Genomic DNA, 20,660 nt, shown 5'->3' with positions numbered 1-20,660 from the left:
AGCAATGAAGGATCCAAAAGCACTCACAGGTGCAGTATCCAAAACCAGATCTCTTGTGCTGGCTGTAAAAAGCTCGTCATCCAGCCCCTGCATGTTAAGGTTAAAAATAGCATGTCTCATACCCATTTCACGGATGATTTGCATGAGTTCCGTATATGACTGCCATTGACTCACAGTGTCTGGCAGTTCGCTAGCCTGTCTCCATACTGTGTGTACCACAGCAGTGAGCCACTCCATTAGAGAGTGGTTGCCCTGGTCGTGGGCCAACCTATGGTAGTTCTGTAACCTTTGTCGCAGACGGATGCACTGTCACAAAGGCTAGCTTTTCCATCTCGCCTGGGGAGCAGAGAATGTTGTCCGCTCCCTCAACCCATAAACGTAGTAGCCAAGCCGAGACTGGCTCTCCAGGGCTCTGTCTATACCGCCTCCCCAGCTCCTGCAACTCAGTGGGAGTGTATGGGGTGTAGGTTGTGAACTCAGTCACAGCTGGGTTGCCGGCAGCAATGCCCCTGGGGCCCAAAGGTTGCTCACGGTTTACCCTTTGCTTCAAGATTTGCCAGGCTTCCTCCGCCTCTGCCTCAGAGTCTCCACTGTGGGGCCCCTCTTCTAACAGGCAGACCCAAGCTTCAAGCGCTTCCAACCGGGACACCTGGTCTGGCACCTGGGCCATATCATTAAGCACATTTTCCATGTTGAGACTCAAGGCCGTGAGGAACATCCAGCCCACGCGGCCGGCTGTAGCCTTCTCCTCCTCCGGCAACCGCTCAGCCAGAGCCTGCGGGGCCCTCTCCACACTGGCCGGAGAGCCTTCCATATCCTCCCACCCCTCCTTGGGGGTCCAACTCCTGAGAACAGTGGCCACCAGACACCACACACTGGGTGGGGGCCACACGTCCTCCTGCCCAGAGTCAGACGCCAATCCTACATGGTCGGAAGCTTGCTCACCGTGCCAGGTGTCTTAGTGGGTGGAGTCCTCCGTGGAAGACATGCACGACCCTCGGAGCCTACTGCACCAGCCCACCAAAGAGCCGGTGATGCCTGCTGTGGCCAACAGGGCAGCGTGCCATCCGGAGGCTCGAGAGGACCACCAATTCACCGAGAGGTCACATCTCTCCCAGGCAGACTGCACTCCCCGTCTCTGGAGTGCTCCTCATGGGCTTCCCGAGACTGTGTTTTCACAACACACAAACTGCTCCATCATCCCTCGGAGAGCTTTGGCCAGTGTCTTACCCTGCTTGCTGCACCATTTGTCATGCGGACGGCCTGCAGGATCTCTGCTCCCGTTCCCCACACAGGATATGGCTAGGCCAAAAAGGAACACCCACGGAGCCATAGGTAGGGGAGTCATACCACTATGGCCTCACTGGAGGCTGGGTACACACGACGTGCGACCTGCTGTCCGCTTTGCTACCAACAGACCAACTCTCCTCGACTCTCCTTCACTCTCCTTCACTCTCCTCAACCTCTCTCCAAGGCCGCGGCAGTTATATTAGTGGACAATGGCTCAATGGTTACAGCTGATGGCCAACCAGCCACAGCTGACTGCCATCCACCACCCGAGCAAGCACCCATCCACAAGAGGCCGAGAGTCTGGAAACTGCTCTCTGGGGCTCTGTCCTCACAGGAAACCAGGGGACTCAAACAGTGAAGGGGACCTGGGTTCCTCCTGTGCAGACAGCCCTCCAGTCTCTGTGTGTTCCAAGGACTGGGCCTGACTTTGTACTTCGTCCCTCAGTGCCTGCCACAAGTTCAGTTATAAACTCTATGGCCATTCTGCAGCCAGTGTGCAGTTTTCATCAATGGACACCCGACGCATTGGCAGAGCTCTGCCCTCATGGGATGCCTGCGATTAGAGTCGTGCCACAGAAGCAGCAGAGTTCCGTTGTTCGGTATGCGGTGATCAGCAAATGACAAAACAAGAGGTTCCTTGCACAAGAGGGTCACATGCCAATCTGTGGGTTTCTTCTCATCTGAAACTCAGACCCCTCTTGGCTCTGCTGGACCCACCCACAAGGCATGCTCTATATATCCAGTCCCCAGGACTGGGGAGACCAGCCGCCCCTGAATCCCAGGACGACCAGCTGGATCTGTTCTCACAGCAGCCACAGCACAGAGACTGGGTAAGACAATGAGCCTCCGGAACTGACACAGGAGGGCTGGTGATGGGACAACTACTGAGGGAGGGCTGAGCTGAAGTTAATGCCCAGTACTTGACAGACTTGGGGAAGCTGAGGGAAAAGGAAATAGAACCTCAGTGTCGCAGGGTGAGAGATGAGGTGGTGTGTCACTACTGGGCCTGGATGCAGGAGATTCTTCTGTTTTACAGGAAACATGGTTCCAACACAACGTGATTCCCAGCTTTGCTTCCTTCTCCTGCTGGGGTTTTTGGGGATGGCAGTCTCCTTCCATGGAGCACCCGGTAATCTAACACCGACTCAGTGGTTTAATGCTCAGCACATAAATATGAACAACCCTCAATGCAACATCGCAATGCAGCCGATTAACTATCTTTATTTTGGTGTTTATGGGACATGCAAACCCATAAATACTTTTCTCCATACAGCGTACGCTACTGTAGCTAATCTTTGTATGACCCCAAATGTAACCTGCCCTAGTAGTCACTATACAAATTGTCATAATAGCTCAATTCAAGTGACAGTAACCAACTGCAACCTCACACACGCCTCACCAATTTATAGTAACTGCGCATACAGCACAAGCCAAGCACAGAAGATCTACATTGTTGCCTGTGACTGCAGAACTCGACGAGACAATCCAGCATACATGAAGGTTCCAGTTCACCTGGATCGGCTCATCTAAGCTCTGAGTCAGCACTTTGTGCCAAGCTCTTGTGCCAAGCCCCACAGTCACAGCCAATGTCACATACTACCGTGTACCTTGAATGTCAGCATCAGTCCTCATCACCAGCCCCCAACCCCCTCTAAGCTTTGCTGAGCTGCAGCTCTTGTGCTCCTGCAATAAACTTCGTTGCAGAATCACCTACAAGTCTCGGTGTGTCTGTTTGGGCCCCTGTGCTGTCACATACACACAGTCTGGTCTGGAGAATTTTTCCTTCCTCTAATATGAGATTTGAGGGAAATAGACAAGAGGATAAGGGGCTCCTGATAAAATGAAGCGACACAGACTTTTCTCTCTGACTCAGGTCATAAACATGCAGCTTCAACAGTTACCTGTATTTTTCCATCCCAAGTCATCAATGGCCCCTGTTGAATAAGTGGGAAATAAATGTCTTTGATTCTGTCTAATTAATGAATTACAAATTTTATTATAATGTGAATTTCTGTTGTAGAAAAGAAAAGAAAGGAAAATAAAAATATGCCATATGTGATGAGCCCAAAACAGACAAAGAAAATTGAGGCCTCAGAGATGTTTTTCTGTAAGTGAGTATATCAAGTCTGCAGGTATAAGTGGTTACACTAAGGTTAGATCTAGGGTTTTGTCAAATGTGAACGGAGATCAGTTGTTCAGCTGTATGTGGGCAGGTTCTAATAGTGCCTGGAGAATGTGGGAAATTTCCTGACCATTTCTATGTCCTGGAGAAGGGGCCAGCTGGTCATGGGGTGCTGGAAGGACAGGGAGGAGGCATGGACCTGGGATCTCATCAGGGTGAGGCAGCTCTTGCCCATTCTGACCTCCACAGCTGTCCCCAAGGGGGAGTCAGTGGCTCATTGACACTCAGGTCAGGGAAGGGCACGAGCTCCAATATTAGAGAATTGTGGAGCCACAGAAAGAAGGGCTGGTTAATGAGATCCCCTACCCCACCTCCACTACAAGGCTGCACCCAGGAATCAGTGAGGGACATGAGTGAAAGCCCCTTGCTAACATTGTCAGGACCAGCATTCAAGTGATTGATTGGGTGACAGGAGTGTCTGACTCAAGCATGTCATCAAATACTATGTCTCTAGGATTCCTGCTGTTTTTTTAAGCTCCTCTTCCAGACCCAAAAGTGTAGCAATTTCCATCCCTCCCACATACCCAATGGTTAGAAATTCTTGCTCTGTAGTACTTCGGACAGTAGCTACATTCCAGCATCTCCTCTGGAGGTGTCATCAGAGTTTTGCTCCTCTAGGTGGGTCTGTTGACTCAAACAGTTGCATGGGGCCCTGGGATTGGGAAATTCCGGTGCTCCACAGAATCCACTGACTTCAGGTCAATGACAAATAGCATGAAATGACCTCCCTATCCCAATAGCCTTGGAGTAAGAGAGGAGGAGGTGGGAGCCACGTGGCCTATGAAGAATTATGCAGTGAATGCTCTTAGCCTCAGTTACCAGATAACATGTCTCTTCCCAGACATGAACACAGCATCTCCAGCACCATACGATAGAGCGATCACTCACACACCTGCCAAGCTCCCTCTGCCTCGTGTCCTCATCCCCTGTCTCATCATTCACTCACTCATTCATTCGTTCATTCATTCATCCAGCAGCTATCTATTGAGCTGATACTGTATTGCAGACACCCTTCTGAGGTGATCATGACATTAAGTGAACAGGACACATTCCTCTCCTGTGATGCCTTTTTACTAGGAAGAGAATAAAAGTGTAAAATTATTTTTTCAGGTGATGTGTCAGGAGAAAGATTACAGAGATCGATGCAATGCAGAAGGTCTGCATGAGTTTATGAACGTGATTCTGAAAAGTGGGACCAGGAAGGGCCCCATAGGGGAATGAATTCTGAACATGAACAGCAGCAGCTGGTCATGCAGAGACCAGGAAGAGACTCATGTGACCAGAGAGAGGAGGGGAGAGAGAGGGAGAGAGAGAGAGATCAAAGGCCTTGACATGAATATAGACAGGGCAAGTTAGAAGAACAACAGTTAAACTAGCAGAACAAGAGCATCACAACTGTGGACAAGGTTAATGAGGTTCACATGCTTCATACCTGTGCAGACACAGGTAAGGAGTAATTTCCTATGGGGAACAAATGGAGCATGTTTAACACTAGATAATGTGACCAAAGTCAGTCTAGCTGTGACAGTTTAAGAGACAGGAGTGGAATGATGCTAACAGTCAGGAGCTCGCAGTGTCCAGGACAAATACTAGATGCTTGAACGAAGGAAATCACAATGGAGCAGAAGAGAAGGTGCAGATTTAGGAAATGTTTTCAAGTTTGAATCATCAGGCCTTAATGACAAATTAGAAGTGGAAGAAGAGGGAAATACAGGAGGCTTCCCATCTCAGTAAAGCGCATAGTCATTCTCTCAGTCTAAGCCCCATCCTATTCCCCTCCCCGTGGCCTTGCCCTGCCTCCTGCCCCACCATGCCTTCCCCACCCTCTTCCTAATCCCACGTTCGTCCTCTTCCCGGTCCTGCAAGAGCCAGCTGAGGAATTGGCTGGGGTCAGAGAGATCTGATGGCCCTAGAGCTCAGAGGCAGCTCTTCCCTCCCAGGCAGGTTGATGATTCAAAGCAGAGCAAGGAGGGTTCTGCGCTCAGAGATGAGGAATCCAACACTTGGCTCACACCACCCTGAGCAATACACATCAGAGACCTTCTGGTTACACTGAACCAGGGGCCAACACCATCGTGACCACTGTCACAGAAGTTAATTGTTCACGTCAGCATATTCCAAGGACACATTCTTTGGAGTCCACTTGCCTTCTGAAGCCTCTGTTCCTGACTTCATAAATGCTCAGAACACTACCACATCCTCCAAGAGAGTCTTGGGGGAGTAAATGCAGTTAATGGTTATATCACACTCCGTAAAGTCCGGCATGAAGTGAAAGGGCAGCTCACATCGCTATTGTTTTCACTTTGTATTATGTTTTAATATCAGGAACATTGCAGGGCACCTGCCTCTGTGCACGCAGTGTGGGCTTGTCTGGATTGACATTCAGACCAGGGAGAGAAGACCCCACCATCAGGTCAGAGGACACTAGAGGAGAGAAATCTAAGCAAATCGTTGTGACTGGGTTTTGCCTGATATTGAGAGTTTAGGAACTGCATTTCCATTTGAATTCCATAATGCAGTGAGGTAATGAGTAAGAAAAGGACCACGGAAATTCTGTTCCCATCAGTAATGCAAACTACCTATGGAAAATAGCCTTTTTCCTGATCTCAAACTTTATTTAGGTTAACAAGTTTCTCTCTTTAAACGCACATAGAAATATGGCCTATTTAAATGTCGGTCTTGTCTCAGGCCTGAGTTATAATAATCACATAAGATTAATGCCTATTTCAACATTCTCAGCATTTCAAAGGTATATATATATTTTTTTCTCCCCTTTCTTCCACCTCCCCCCACTCCGGTTCAAGCCGTTGTTTCTCAGTCTAGTTGTGTAGGACATAGTTCCCTGGCCCATGCTGGTATTATGGGCTCTCCCCGGCTGAGGCAGTCGGTCGCCGGTCGTTGGTGGGACACTCACAGCACCAACTCTCACCGGCTGCTGGCCACCAGGCGCTCATGGCGGCACACAGTAGTCCACGGCAGCTCACAGCAGCCCAAGGCAGCCCACGCCAACCTCCGGCTGCTCAGTTCCCTGAGATTGTTCACCATCTTAGCTGTAGAGGGCACAGCTCACTGGCCCGTGTGGGAATCCAACCTGTAACCTTGGCGTTAGGAGCACGGCGCTCCAACCACCTGAGCTACCGGGAGGACCCCTCAAATGTATATTGAAATCAAAATGGGTGATATGAGAGACTTTTGTAATTAAGGGTAGCAGGGTGATTTCCATGAAAACCAAAACATTGAGTAGATTGAACCTACATTATACATTCCCACTGAGTTAGAAAATGTGACCCACGTTTCTGCATCTAGACATTATCAAATCTGGCAAAAGACACCAGGACCCACAAAAACCAGGTTAGTGCACTTTTGAATGAACCAGAGAGTCAATCTCACCTGTGAAGTGAAGTTTGTCTGGAGTGGAGGCCAGGGTCCAGGCATAGCTAATAACGAGTGAGAATGAATCCTTCATTAGCTTTTTAACAAGAGAGAGCAATTTGCTTCAACTTTTTCGTCATGAGCAGTAATCTCAAATCAAAAGTAATCTAAACCAAGTAGAGAACTAAAGTAAGTCATTAATTAATAGATTTCAGTGGTTTTTAAACAATTTGGACAGTTTCCTTTTTCACTGGGTCCCACAAATTACATTTTTGTCATGACTACAGATGTATTCTGCAGTGGCCTAAATGACCCCTCCAAATTTAGAAGTCGTGGTTGGTGCTGTTGTCGCTGTTGAAATGTAGACTCTCAGAACAACAGTGCTTCACAAAGGCAGTTGCTGTGCCTTCTCAGTGAGGGCAGGGCCACAACTGAACATGCTTCCTTATCCTCAAACTGAAGTTTTCTACAAGCAACGAAGGCTCAGGCATGATTTAGCTGTGACTCAGTGGAACACGAGAATGGCATAACAGTGATGCCCACGTGGGCTTAGTTTCTTCTAAGGCATCTCAATAGAGACCACGGAAAGTGTTCACTGAATTCAACTTTATTTGATGTCTCAGTACAACGGTTCCCATTCAACTGTTCCGGCAGAGTCATGCATGGGGTAACTAAAGATGGATGTTTTGATTAATAGATCATCCCCCAACCAACATTCCCTCCCACTTCCTGAGATAACAGCCTGAACCAGCAGGCTGTTTTGTAAATCTAGCCTCACAACATGTCCATGCAAGGACAGCTGCTGAGTGGGTGGGAACTCATGTGTCATTGGGGGACAAACTCCACCTCATCTACACCCCCTACTTCTGCCAAATATTCTGTAGCAACAGGAATCACATTAGCCCTCATATCACTTTCTAATATAAACTATTGAGAACCCCAAAGAACTTTCCTCTCTCTGTGTGTTATCTTTTGACATTGGCTGTATTAGGTGTATAAGAAATAAAACAGCAAAGTCTTAAATAGATTATCATTAGTTTCTGTCATAACAATAAAGAACCTATTATAGATTAACATAAATATCATCTTTTTATGAAAAACAATCCTTGTTTCTAAAGAAAATTTAGCAACAAAATAGCATTTGTTTCATTTTGAAAATTCTTTCATGACTGGCTCACAGTAGACAGCTGGATTCTCACATCTGCTTTTGCACTCAATCATCAGTCGCACTATGTTGTTTTGCTGAATTATAGAAAGAATACCTTGCCTCAAACAACTGAGGTTTTCACAGACACATCAGTGGTCATCAGGATCACCAGTATCCTGCAACTGCAATTTGACAATCGCTTCTGTGGAGTATGGCCCCAATATTACATAAGATTCCAAAAACTTACATAGAAACACACATTTACCCTGTGAAGAGTGAAAAGGAAAGGCCAATGAAACAGCTCAACAACATCTGTCCTATGGTTATAATACTTAACTCGGGCACTTGGAACCATGACTTGGCAATATATGCAATGTTATCAATAAAAATGGCAAAATATTTTAATACTTCCTGAATGTAGTTTCTATGGTGTGTTTTAAAACATAGGTTTCATGGGGATGAATGTAACGGGCAAGAGCCACCAGAATTGAGACCCCTTCCATCTCACATCTTTTATGAGTATATTTAATTCATAAAAGAACGTTATGCACTAAAAACCATAACCATGTTAGTGCACATCAGTCAACCTGGATAGTGGTCCTCATTTTAAAGATGAGGAATCCCAGGCAACCAGGATGGACAGGATTTACCTTCAACCTACTGTGTATTCTGGTGCCTTATAAGACACAGCCCAAAGTGAGGAGCGCACACAGACTCCGAAGGGATACACTCGTATTTCTGCCGTTACTTGCTATTAAATCACTGTATGTGCCTTGGTGTACTCATCTTAGAAATGGGGATAGTAATGCCTTGTAGACAATTGTGAGGATTACACAAGTCTTTTTATTTTATTTTATTTTTTTATTTTATCAGGGAAGGGGAATAGGACTTTATTGGGGAACAGTGTGTACTTCCAGGACTATTTTCCAAGTTAAGTTATTGTCCTTTCAATCTTAGTTTGGAGGGTGCCATTCAGCTTCAAGTTGTTGTCCTTTCAGTCTTAGTTGTGGAGGATGCAGCTCAGCTCCAGGTCCAGTTGCCGTTGTTACTTGCCCCCTGGAACTAACAGGGGTTGCCGGGAGTCGAACCGGCAACCTTGTGGTTGAGAGGATGCCCTCCAACCAACTGAGCCATTCGGGAGCTCAGCAGCAGCTCAGCTCAAGGTGCCGTGTTCAATTTTACTTGCAGGGGGCGCTGCCCACCATCCCTTGCGGGACTCGAGGAATTGAACTGGCAACCTTGTGGTTCAGAGCCCACTGGCCCATGTAAGAATAGAACCAGCAGCCCTCGGAGTTAGGAGCATGGAGCTCTAACCGCCTGAGCCACCGGGCTGGCCCCACAAGCCCTTTTAAATTAAGTAATTTCCCTGTTGAGGTTGCCTAGAAGTTGTTTTGGCTTTCAACTTGCTCTACAATATTTACTAGGTAAAGGAAACAGTTTCTTGTTTCTCTCAGTGTCCACATTTAAAAATAGGTATTAAGTTCACCTTTGTTATAAAAAATTGGAGCTTATTCAATATTGCTGATTTCTACATGAAGCAATGTTCCCAAATTATCATTATATGAAAAGAAAAAACAAAATGGAGACATTCTTCCACTATGGGTGATATTTTGTGGAGGCAATTTTTACTTTCCCAGGATTCTTTGGGTCCACTGACACATGTGTGTATCTGCAAGTAATTGGTGTTGTGAAATCACAACTCCTACCACTCCACACCCGTATAGGAGTTTCAAAACAGCAGGTCCTAGGAAGATTGATAGTACATGGCAGTGAGTTTGTCACCACACATGCACTCTGGATAAATTCATGAGGGTTTTGTTGCTCTTTTATTCAGGGTACACATTTAGGCATTGCAAGGGAGTAAAGTTTGAAAACAGATTGTTCCTCCATATAGAATGGGTAAAGTCTGATGGTAAACAACAATAGAATTCTGTGGTCCCATTAAGGGGAATGAGATTCATGGAACCTTGAACATTACTACCATAGAACATGACCAAAATATGTTGTTAGTGAGAAAGAAGTATGGTGAAGAATCCTGAACATAGAATGTCAGTATCTGAGATGAAATAAAAGAAAACTGAGACACAAATTTACAAACAAGTGAATATGTTATATTTTGTTTGAATGTCTCATTGTATGTACATGTTGTGAATTGGTACCAAAAAACAAAACAAACAAACAAAAAAAAACCAGAGTAATTATTGTTTCTGGAAAAAGAAAAAAGGCCAAATAGACAAAAATTCAGAGAAGATACCCTCTATACTAGATAACTTTTCCTTGTGATTGAATTTGTTATAACTACGTGAATGTACACACATACCATGCATGCATATTCATTAATATATATACATATGTACACACATGTTATACGAGTCGGACAATCAAGTTCATGAACTTTCCACCGTGAAAGTGCACACTGGAAAGTTCGCAACTTAATCGTCCGATCTTTCGTGGGTGTATGTCAAAAACAGAATCTCTGATAGGAGAAACTTGAAACAGTGAGAAACTCATCCAGCGTAAACTAAAACTATCACATTAATGCAACAGTTGATAACCTGTAGGCTGAGGATTGGAGTAAACCTCATCCGTCATCCCTCGACACAGAATAAAAGAGGGCTGCAGATATCCCCTCACTCCACACCCTCCTCTCTTCCTCCTCCACCTCAGCTGCATGGCGGTGGAGAGTTTCTGGTGAACAGCCGGCCCTCGGCATGTTGTCCGCCTCTGCCCTCTCACTCTGGAGAAGAATGTGACTATCCCAGGGGAGCACGAAGAGTGACACGGAGCTTGGGACAGTTAGCTGAGGAAGTGGAAGAACCTTGTGCTTTGGAGCTGAGCTGCTTTGTGATACTGAAATCCTCCGTGCTTGATCCCCTGAACTTTTCCTTGGTAGCTCCGAAACGGCTTTTTGAACAGTTCCAGGTCATGTCAACTCAGTTCCAGGAGGGGAAGTTCTGCTCCCTCCTTTCCCGGGTCTCCTTTAGCACAGCGCAGGGCTGCGGTGGCCGCGGGAGCCAGGCTGGGAGGGCAAAGGCTCTGAGGGGCTCCAAGTGGGCCCTACTCCACAAGCAGTCTCTAGCAGACAAGGATCCTTGCAAGGCTTGCCGCACGTGATACAATTAATCCAAATTAACGTGATTGATTTGGCAAAGAAGGCTGTATGTATCCAGGCCGTTGTCCCCTCCAGACACCTTCTCAGGAGCTTGTTTTCAGTGCCCTCTATGGAAGCTCTTATGGAGGAGAGAGAGCTTGGATGCGGCTTAGAATGACCTTGATGACCACACAGTGGGTGTTCAGGGTCATGGCAATGGCGAGTTGTATGGGATCACCTCAGGGGTATATCGACTCCCTTAGACACAGATCACCACACCCTTGATGGGACAATACTTATGAAAGCCTAGAAAGTACTGTGGAGGGGCTGCATGTGAGATGGGACACAGATTATTAGGGGTATGCTCTGGCCCTCAGGCAGTTCTGTGCAGGGGTCCTTATAGGCCAGGTGAAGGCTGGCAGATGTGGAGGTAAGGAAAGTGCCGGAGACTGGGGCTGTGTGAGGCTGTACAGGGTAGGCAGTACGCGTTTTCTAGGGATGAGTCAGATTTCATTCACTCTTTCTGAAATGGTATCAAGTTGTTTTTCTTTGAAACCTACCCTGCACCATAAGCTGTGGTTTGACTGAACTGGCTCCAGCCCAGCTCTAGGCATAAGGTAATCAATGCTTGCGTCTCATTTCTAGGACCACAGGGGTTAGATTCTCAAGCACTGGCCCAATCAGAGATATTAGTAAGAATGTAGAGGGATGTTACAATTGCAAGTTTGTGCTAGATTTCCTCAAGAGACAATTGAAGGGCTGAAATTACTGGACCCATCTTACAAAGAGTTTGCCTGAAATAGAGCCAAAACAAAGGAGAGGGGGACAGAATACCCAGAAACTCAGGTTTTGTTTTCATCTTCTGAGACATAAGTCGTTCATGAAGCCATAACCATCACTTATTGCTTAAGGCAGGCTTAATCGTGCAGGCCGGCTCTCAGGGTTCCTTGATGTGAAGTTGTCCCCATTTTCCTCATTGTAAGAGGACTTGGATGGACTGACACACGTAACTCATTCTGAGTGATTGCATTCCTTAACCTACTATTTATGTCAAAACAAAAAGCATTACTGTTGAAAGTATGAGCCCTGAGAATTTAAAGAAGCAATGCCTTACAGCTTCCTGTTTGTTTCTGACCTCAAGATATATCCAAATTCTACGCCAATGGTCTATCTTTATCATATCCTAACACACTTCCTGGTGGGCACAGTGCTGACTTGGATGTCTGGCCAACTCTTTTCTTATGTCCATGGCCTTCCTCCGATTTCTTACTGGTCTCACGGGAGGCCCAGGGGGAGTGTGCTCTGAGTCTCACAGACAGATCACACACGATTAGCTCGAGGAAACAGTGAGCACGTACTACAACCCAAGGGAAGAGGGAGGCACTGGAAATACAGAGATAAAGTCAAGATGGCTCCTTAGCGGAAGAGGAACCGAGCATGACAGAATCGCAGACGGGTCATGTTTGAAGGTGTTGTTCCCCAAGTTATATTCACTTTCACCTGAGGTGAAACTTGACCCTCTTCTCCCATTATCCTCTCTGGAGCACAGACGTTGTGCCAGCCCCTTTGGATGGCAAGCCATGATGAAGCTCATGGCTGCACTAATTTTCTACCACACACACTTCACCAAATACAGTGCAGCTCGTATTTAGGATTGTGGTTTATGGGCCATTATATGATTTTATCTATGTAAATAAAAGTGTCAGGGCAAAACTATATGGGATAAAGTCCACATCTCTCACCAGTTGGCTGTGGAAACTTAGAGATTCGTGTTAACTTTCTATTCCTCATCTCCAAAATGGTGGTTTTGGATTAAATGTTCTTCCAGCTGAGGCTCTTTGCAAGTCTATGAGTCTGTGATAAGGATGGGCTGTCCGTCTGTGTGTGTGCATGTGTGTGTTCTCCCTACTTTCAGCTGCTTTGAGTGTCGTAGAAAAGCAAGAGGGCAAAATTCTTTAAATCTTAGAAAGGAAACCATGTGTGTCTTTCATATACAGAGCCCAGCTCATAGGTGATTCAGTTCAGTCTCATTGGAATCTCTCAAATTAATCCCTAAACCAATAGCCGGTCTTCTCTATGATCATATGTTAGACACAAAGTCACTCTTCCTGCAACATCTTAGTAGTGAAGGCCACTGTCAAAATCCTTGGTGATTTAATAATTTCCATTAAGTTACCCGGACAGCTTTCACACTGGATTCTTGGGCTCCACCCAGATATATTGCCATAGAAGGTCCAGAGTGGAGCTCGACAATCAGCACTTTCACACCATCCCCAGGTGTTTCTGATACAGTCTGTCATCAGTCTGGAATTGGGGATCCATTTTCATCTGAGCCCAACTGCAGAAGCCTTGATGAACACAAGAAATGTCTTGGTATTGGGCTATGCCAAGGAAGAGGAAGAGGGATTCTATTTGCTTGGGCATCAAAGAAAATGCCAACTACCCACACCTCTGACCCAACATCTATACCTTCATATTAGGCTTCTGTTCCCTTAATTGACACCCAAGTGTAAATAACAGATCAATCACGCCATTGTAACACTGTCCACTTAAAAGTAGGAAGAAAATGTGAAGGGCTGGGCTGAGGCCCCCTATATGGAACAAAATGGCTCAGGCACATTGCTCTAACTTTTGGGCCTAGAACAGTGCCTGGCACTGAGCACATGCTAATAAACTGCACTGGGCGAATGAATGAAGAGACATTGAACTCCTCAGATAGACAAAGAGCCAGGGGAAGAGGTGTGAACAATCAAAACCAGAAGCTGTCAAACGGTGATAGTAGATGAACTGTAGATGTAACCAAGACTCCACAGAGGAAATGGGGTTTCAAAGGAGCAAGAAAGTATGGTGAGAATGAAGCTCTTATTCCCTGTGGAACAGCCAGAGGAGAGCACACTAAAGGAGTTGGGTGCATGCAGTCTATTTCTCAGGTCACTTGGCCCCTTCTGACATCGGCCCTTGACACAATCAGAGGTACTTGCTACGCAAGGTGAAGGATAAAGGCAGAGCCTTTTTCTACTACATTTATTCCTGAGAAAATACAAGTTTTGGAGTTGCTGCCTTACCAATGTGAGAGAGATGTCTGCCTGAAGAGTAAACCAAGATAGACAGAGGAAAAAGGGAAATGGAGAAAGAGATATAAGCTGGCCACAGTTTTCATCATCTGAGTTCTGATAAGCTGCCCTAAAGCCATAACAATTTTGTATTGCTTAGGACAGTTTAACTGTCCCTTAAGGTCCTTAAGCCATCAGAAAGACCAAAAGAGGGGAGCTTATGAGGTACTGAAAAGCAAAAAGAACATTAGAGTGTATTTAACATTAGAAAACTATGTGTTTCATTTACTCGTTTTCACATTACTAACATTGTAAAGTAGGGTAGTCAGCGTAGGTTTCCATGTGAAAATGACTTTTCAGCAAAGATTTTAAAAGATAAGGAAATTCGCCATGCATATATGGAGTGAGGTGGGGCTGAGGTGGCTATGGAGTGTACCAGGAGTGTCAGGGAACAGTAGAGGCCGGGGAACTAGAGAAGCAGGAGGAGATGAAGAATGGTAGAGGGGTAAATTTAAAAGGAAAGGTTATGGGAGGATAGATCATGTAAGGGCATGTCAGCTTTGCATGATTTTAGCTTTGGTTCAAAGAGAAATGAAGACGTTCTAGAGGGTTCTGAGCAGAGTTACGTGGTATCAATGATGCTTTCAATGGAGCATTCTGGCTCCATAGGTGGTGAAGGGGAAGAAGTAATGCCTGTCTGTCTTCTGCAGTAATGCCAATGGGAGGTGATGGCGTCTCCCACTAGCTGGTAGCACTGGGTCCTGACCACATCACCATTGTGTTTACATAAGGACATCAATGGTGAAATCATTGTATTTTCAGACAACAAGAATATAGAAAGGTAGTAAGAAATGATGTGGATTAATTTTGTTCAGAGGTTGTATACTATTTAAGCATCTAATCGACTTTTCCACCTAGAAGCTGAACCAGAGATTTAACATCTCTTAGCGTGAGGACTGCCTCACCATCATACAGGTCCCCGTCTGTACAATGTCCCACACCATCTCTGCAACTTAGAATGCTCATCTCTTCCCTCAGGTCCCTGTCAACCTCTGCTTATCCTTTTGGCCATGATCAAATGGACCTTTTTTTCTGGAAGCCTTCTTTGCCCCAGGGGGCCAAGTAGGACTCTTCATTCTCAGTGACCCTATAAAAGCGTGTTCACACAGTGTGATTACCTCTGTCACACTGTAACAAATCAAGTCTCTATAATTATTTTTGTCTGCTTCTGAAAACCAAGAGTATACTTCATGTCTCCAGACCATGTATTAAAATTCTATACTCTCAAGAATACAGTGCTGGGGCTGGCAGGTTGGCTCACGTGGTTGGAGCTCCATGCTCCTAACTCCGAAGGCTGACGGTTCAGTTCCTACATGGGCCAGTGGGCTCTCAACCACAAGGTTGCCGGTTCAACTCCTCGACTCTTGCAAAGGATGGTGGGCTCCGCCCCCTGAAATTAAGATTGAACAAGGCGGCTTGAGCTGAGCTGCCTCCCGGATGGCTCAGTTGGTTGGAGCGTGTCCTCTAAACCACAAGGTTGCCGGTTCGACTCCCGCAAGGGATGGTGGGCTGTGCTCCCTGCAACTAGGTACAGCAACTGGACCTGGAGCTGAGCTGTGCTCTCCACAACTAAGACTGAAAGGACAACAACTTGAAGCTGAACAACTACTTGAAGCTCCATAACTAAGATAAAGTCCTGTTCCCCTTCCCCAATAAAATCTAAAAAAAAAATAATAAAGCATACAGTGCCCTTTTAAATATTCCCTTCAGAAAAAAAATAGTTGTCGGGCCACATCAGGAAATGAAATGTACCCTGATAGTCAGTGACTCCCAAGGAGGAACTATTTGATAGAAATAGAAGGTTGAAGAGAAGACAGGAAAATGAGCCCATGGTTGGGATCTGTACATGACACCAAATATTCATCCAAGGGAAGATTTTACAGAAAGACTTTCCTCTGGGTGGAATGGTTACACTATTGTTACTTGACATGAAATGAAGGCATTGGTCAGAACAAGTCTTAACAAAGAGAAAGTGAAACCAATACAAGGGGAGCAGAAGTAAAACCTCAAAGATATATAAGAAACCACTATGTACCTTCAAAATTTTGAGCAACAAGAACTTCAGAGCTCAAGTTGATGAGCTAGAGAACATTTGGGTGAGAGAAAACCAGGGATCTCAAACAAGTGAAGTGGACCCAGGTTTTTCCTGTGCAGTCAGCCCTCCAGTCTCTGTGTGTTCCAAGGACTGGGCCTGACTTTCTATACTTCGTCCCTCAGTGCCTGCCACAAGTTCAGTTATAAACTCTATGGCCATTCTGCAGCCAGTATACAGTTTCATCAATGGACACCCAACACATTGGCAAAACTCTGCCCTCACGGGATGCCTGCGATTAGAGTCGTGCCACAGAAGCAGCAGAGTTCCGTTGTTCGGTATGCGGTGATCAGCAAATGACAAAACAAGAGGTTCCTTGCACAAGAGGGTCACATGCCAATCTGTGGGTTTCTTCTCATCCGAAACTCAGACCCCTCTTGGCTCTGCTGGACCCACCCACAAGGCATGCTCTATATATCCAGTCCCCAGGACTGGGGAGACCAACTGCCCCTGAATCCCAGGACGACCAGCTGGATCTGTTCTCACAGAAGCCACAGCACAGAGACTGGGTAAGACAATGAGCCTCCGGAACTGACACAGGAGGGCTGGTGATGGGACAACTACTGAGGGAGGGCTGAGCTGAAGTTAATGCCCAGTACTTGACAGACTTGGGGAAGCTGAGGGAAAAGGAAATAGAACCTCAGTGTCTGCAGGGTGAGAGATGAGGTGGTGTGTCACTACTGGGCCTGGATGCAGGAGATTCTTCTCTTTTTACAGGAAACATGGTTCCAACACAGCGTGATTCCCAGCTTTGCCTCCTTCTCCTGCTGGGGCTGTTGGGGATGGCAGTCTCCTTCTATGGAGCACCGGGTAATCTAACTCCAACTCAGTGGTTTTATGCTCAGCACATAAATATGACCAATGCTCAATGTACTGTCGCAATGCAGCCAATTAACTCTCTGTATTTTGGTGTTCATAACACATGCAAACCCATAAATACTTTCCTCCATACAACGTACGCTACTGTAGCTAATGTTTGTATGACCCCAAATGTAACCTGCCCTAGTAGTCAACATACAAATTGTCATAATAGCTCAATTCCAGTGACTATAACGTACTGCAATCTCACAAATCCCTCACAAACTTACACGAGTTGCGGATACAGAACGACAGTAAAACCGAAGATCTACATTGTTGCCTGCAACAACAGAACTCGAAGAGACAATACTATATACCAGGTGGTTCCAGTTCACTTGGATCGGCTCATCTAAGCTCTGAGTCAGCACTTTGTGCCAAGCTCTTGTGCCAAGCCCCACAGTCACAGCCAAGGTCACATACTACCGTGTACCTTGGATGTCACCATCAGTCCTCATCACCAGCCCCCAACCCCCTCTAAGCTTTGCTGAGCTGCAGCTCTTGTGCTCCTGCAATAAACTTCTTTGCAAAATCACCTACAAGTCTCGGTGTGTCTGTTTGGGCCCCTGTGCTGTCACGTACACACAGTCTGGTCTGGAGAATTTTTCCTTCCTCTAATATGAGATTTGAGGGAAATAGACAACAGGATAAGGGGCTCTTGGTGAAATGAAGCGACACAGACTTTTCTCTCTACCTCAGGTCATAAACCTGCAGCTTCAACAGTTACCTGTGTTTTTCCATCCCAAGTCATCAATGGCCCCTGTTGAATAAGTGGGAAATAAATGTCTTTGATTCTGTCTAATTAATGAATTACAAATTTTATTATAGATGTGAATTTCTGTTGTAAAAAAAGAAAAGAAAGGAAAATAAAAATATGCCATATGTGATGAGCCCAAAACAGACAAAGAAAATTGAGGCCTCAGAGATGTTTTCCCGTAAATGAGTATATCAAGTCTGCAGGTATAAGTGGTTACACTAAGGTTAGATCTAGGGTTTTGTCAAATGTGAACGGAGATCAGTTGTTCAGGTTTGTATGGGCAGGTTCTAATAGTGCCTGGAGAACGTGTGATCTTTCCTGACCGTTTCTATGTCCTGGAGAAGGGGGCAGCTGGTCATGGGGTGCTGGAAGGACAGGGAGGAGGCATGAAACTGGGATCTCATCAGGGTGAGGCAACTCTTGCCCATTCTGACCTCCACAGCTGTCCCCAAGGGGGAGTCAGTGGCTCATTGACACTCAGGTCAGGGAAGGGCACGAGCTCCAATATTAGAGAATAGTGGAGCCACAGAAAGAAGGGCTGGTTAATGAGATCCCCTACCCCACCTCCACCACAAGGCTGCACCCAGGAATCAGTGACGGACATGAGTGAAAGCCCCTTGCTAACGTTGTCAGGACCAGCATTCAAGTGATTGATTGGGTGACAGGAGTGCCTGACTCAGGTTAGAGCAGAGGTGGCAGGTCATCGAATCAGCACTTCTGTCTTTGACCCTGGGAGTGCTGACCTTTCTTTCCAAGGCCCTCAGAGATTGTGTATCCATTCCGAGCACTGCTCCACAATGACTGACGTCTTGCTCTTATTAGTGCTATAGATAGCAGCTGCATTTGAGCATCTACTCTAGAGAAGCCATTGGTGGTTTTGCACCTGCAGGTGTGCTGTTGATTTAAGGTATTGCACAGGGACTCTGGGTTTCAAAAATTGCCATGCTCAACAGAAGCCATTGATTTTAGGTAAAATAAGTCATGGCATAAGTATGTTCATTCTTCATATAGACACAGTACAGCAGAAGGAGGAGATTGGACACAGCAAAGATGGAATCACCATCCTGTGAAGAATATGGTCACTTCAGTCACCAGTTCATATGACTCCTCCTAGTCTAGGACCAGCATCTCGCACACCTCACAAGAGGGGTAATCAATTACCCACGGTACAATCTCCCTCCAGCTTGTATTTTCATCCCTGCTCCCAGTCATTTCTTCATTCATCCAGTTAGGTATCTATTGAGGAAGTGTCATGTTCCAGACACTATTCTAGGTACTTAATGTTGCAAAGTGAACAAAGACAGGTTTCTGCTCCCACGTGCCACATACTCCTGAGGCTAAGTACTAAACATATAAGGTTATTTTTTCTAGTGATAAATGTCAGGAAAAAAATAAGAGAGTAATATGATGGAAACAATTTGGATGTGTCCTGGAAGTGACAGCAGAGAGTGGGGAGGCAAGACTCCTAGAAGAGAACAAATCTGAACAAGATGAGATGTAGCTGGTCACTCTATGACCAGGAGGAGAATCACCCTGGCAGACAGAAGAGCACGTTCAAAAGTCCTAAGATGGACAGTGAGAAAAAAAATGGCGGCATGAGGTGAGGCTCTGTAACGCTCCCCTGGAATTTGCAACGAATCGGACAACAATAACTCCACAAAAAACTCCTTGCACAGCAGACAGGCAAGACGAAGAGGCCGACTACTGAATTCACCTCCAGGTGGGTGAATCGCGCGAGCAGGGGAGGAGGGAGAGGAGAAGTGCGAGACGGAGCCGCGCGGGCGCAGGACACAGACCCAGCTCAGTGCTTGGAGCCCGCTGCGCCCGTATCTTCCGCAACTGCGGGAGAGGGAAGGACTTGGACTGCTAGGGCTCCGCTTACGGCCCACAGGGCTGAGGGGGCAGCATATAAAACTGCTGAACCCAACGCTCGCTCACGGCAGACCTCGGAGCAAAGACTGAGGGAAGAGGGCTGAAATCCGTGGTTTAAGCCCTCACTGCGGAGCGGAGAACGGAAGCCTTAGGCACGGAGACTAGCCGCCCCCTCCCTACCCTCCCAGAGCTCGCCCCGCCCCCACCTGCCCCGTGCTAGAAGCGATAAAGTAGCAGTGTCGGATCAAAGGACAGAATATTTGCTGCTCTGAGAACTGTGGACCGCAGACACAGATTCGCAGCTCAACTAGTTCCGGCAGGGGGGAGGGAGCTGTGGAAGCAGGACTGGCTGTGGTGGTGGTCGCCGCCATTGCTCTGGGCCACCTCTCACAACTCACCCCGCCCCTGGCCCCACCTATCTGGGCGGATCCCTGCAGGAGTAAACAGAACTGCTGAAACAAACGGGCTCTGAATCTGGTGCAGAAAGAGCTTTGGAACTCCAAAAGCTCTTCGCATACCTATCAACCTGTTGCAGAAGACACTCCTGTAGATGTCTAGGAAGAGAAATAGTAAATCAGTGATTGCCATGAATAACCAAGGCAACAAGATAGCTCAGAAAGAAAGTGAAAAGTCTCCAGAAAAGGAACTTAGAGATATGGACCTTTGTGATTTAAATGACAGAGAATTCAAGATCGCAATTCTGAAAAAACTGAACGAGATGCAAGAAAACACAGAAAGGCAGTTTAATGAACTCAGAAACACAATCAAAGAACACCATGAGCATTTTACAAAAGAGATTGAAATCTTGAAAAAGAACCAAATAGAATTTCTGGAGATTAAGAACTCAATAGAAGAAATTAACAATAAAATATCCAGCTTAGGTAGTAGA

At 46.3% G+C, this 20,660-nt stretch overlaps 2 protein-coding genes across 2 annotated transcripts; both read left to right on the top strand.

The window, feature by feature from the left end:
* Nucleotides 1-2,331: 2,331 nt before the first annotated feature.
* Nucleotides 2,332-2,820, top strand: LOC308497577 (non-secretory ribonuclease-like; the record flags this gene model as incomplete). The annotated part of the gene is made up of 1 exon (XM_081048355.1): nucleotides 2,332-2,820. One exon carries the CDS (start codon nucleotides 2,332-2,334, stop codon nucleotides 2,818-2,820), a length of 489 nt encoding a protein of 162 aa, XP_080904481.1.
* A 14,189-nt stretch (nucleotides 2,821-17,009) lies between these two features.
* On the top strand, nucleotides 17,010-17,498 carry LOC308498189 (non-secretory ribonuclease-like; the record flags this gene model as incomplete). The annotated part of the gene is made up of 1 exon (XM_081049701.1): nucleotides 17,010-17,498. One exon carries the CDS (start codon nucleotides 17,010-17,012, stop codon nucleotides 17,496-17,498), a length of 489 nt encoding a protein of 162 aa, XP_080905827.1.
* Nucleotides 17,499-20,660: the final 3,162 nt, after the last annotated feature.

Source organism: Rhinolophus hipposideros, assembly GCF_964194185.1.
Source record: "Rhinolophus hipposideros genome assembly, chromosome: 5".
In the NCBI taxonomy this organism is placed as follows: Eukaryota; Metazoa; Chordata; class Mammalia; order Chiroptera; family Rhinolophidae; genus Rhinolophus; species Rhinolophus hipposideros.
The sequence above is the reverse complement of the archived record's forward strand: the minus strand, read 5'-3'. Positions and strand labels throughout refer to the sequence as shown.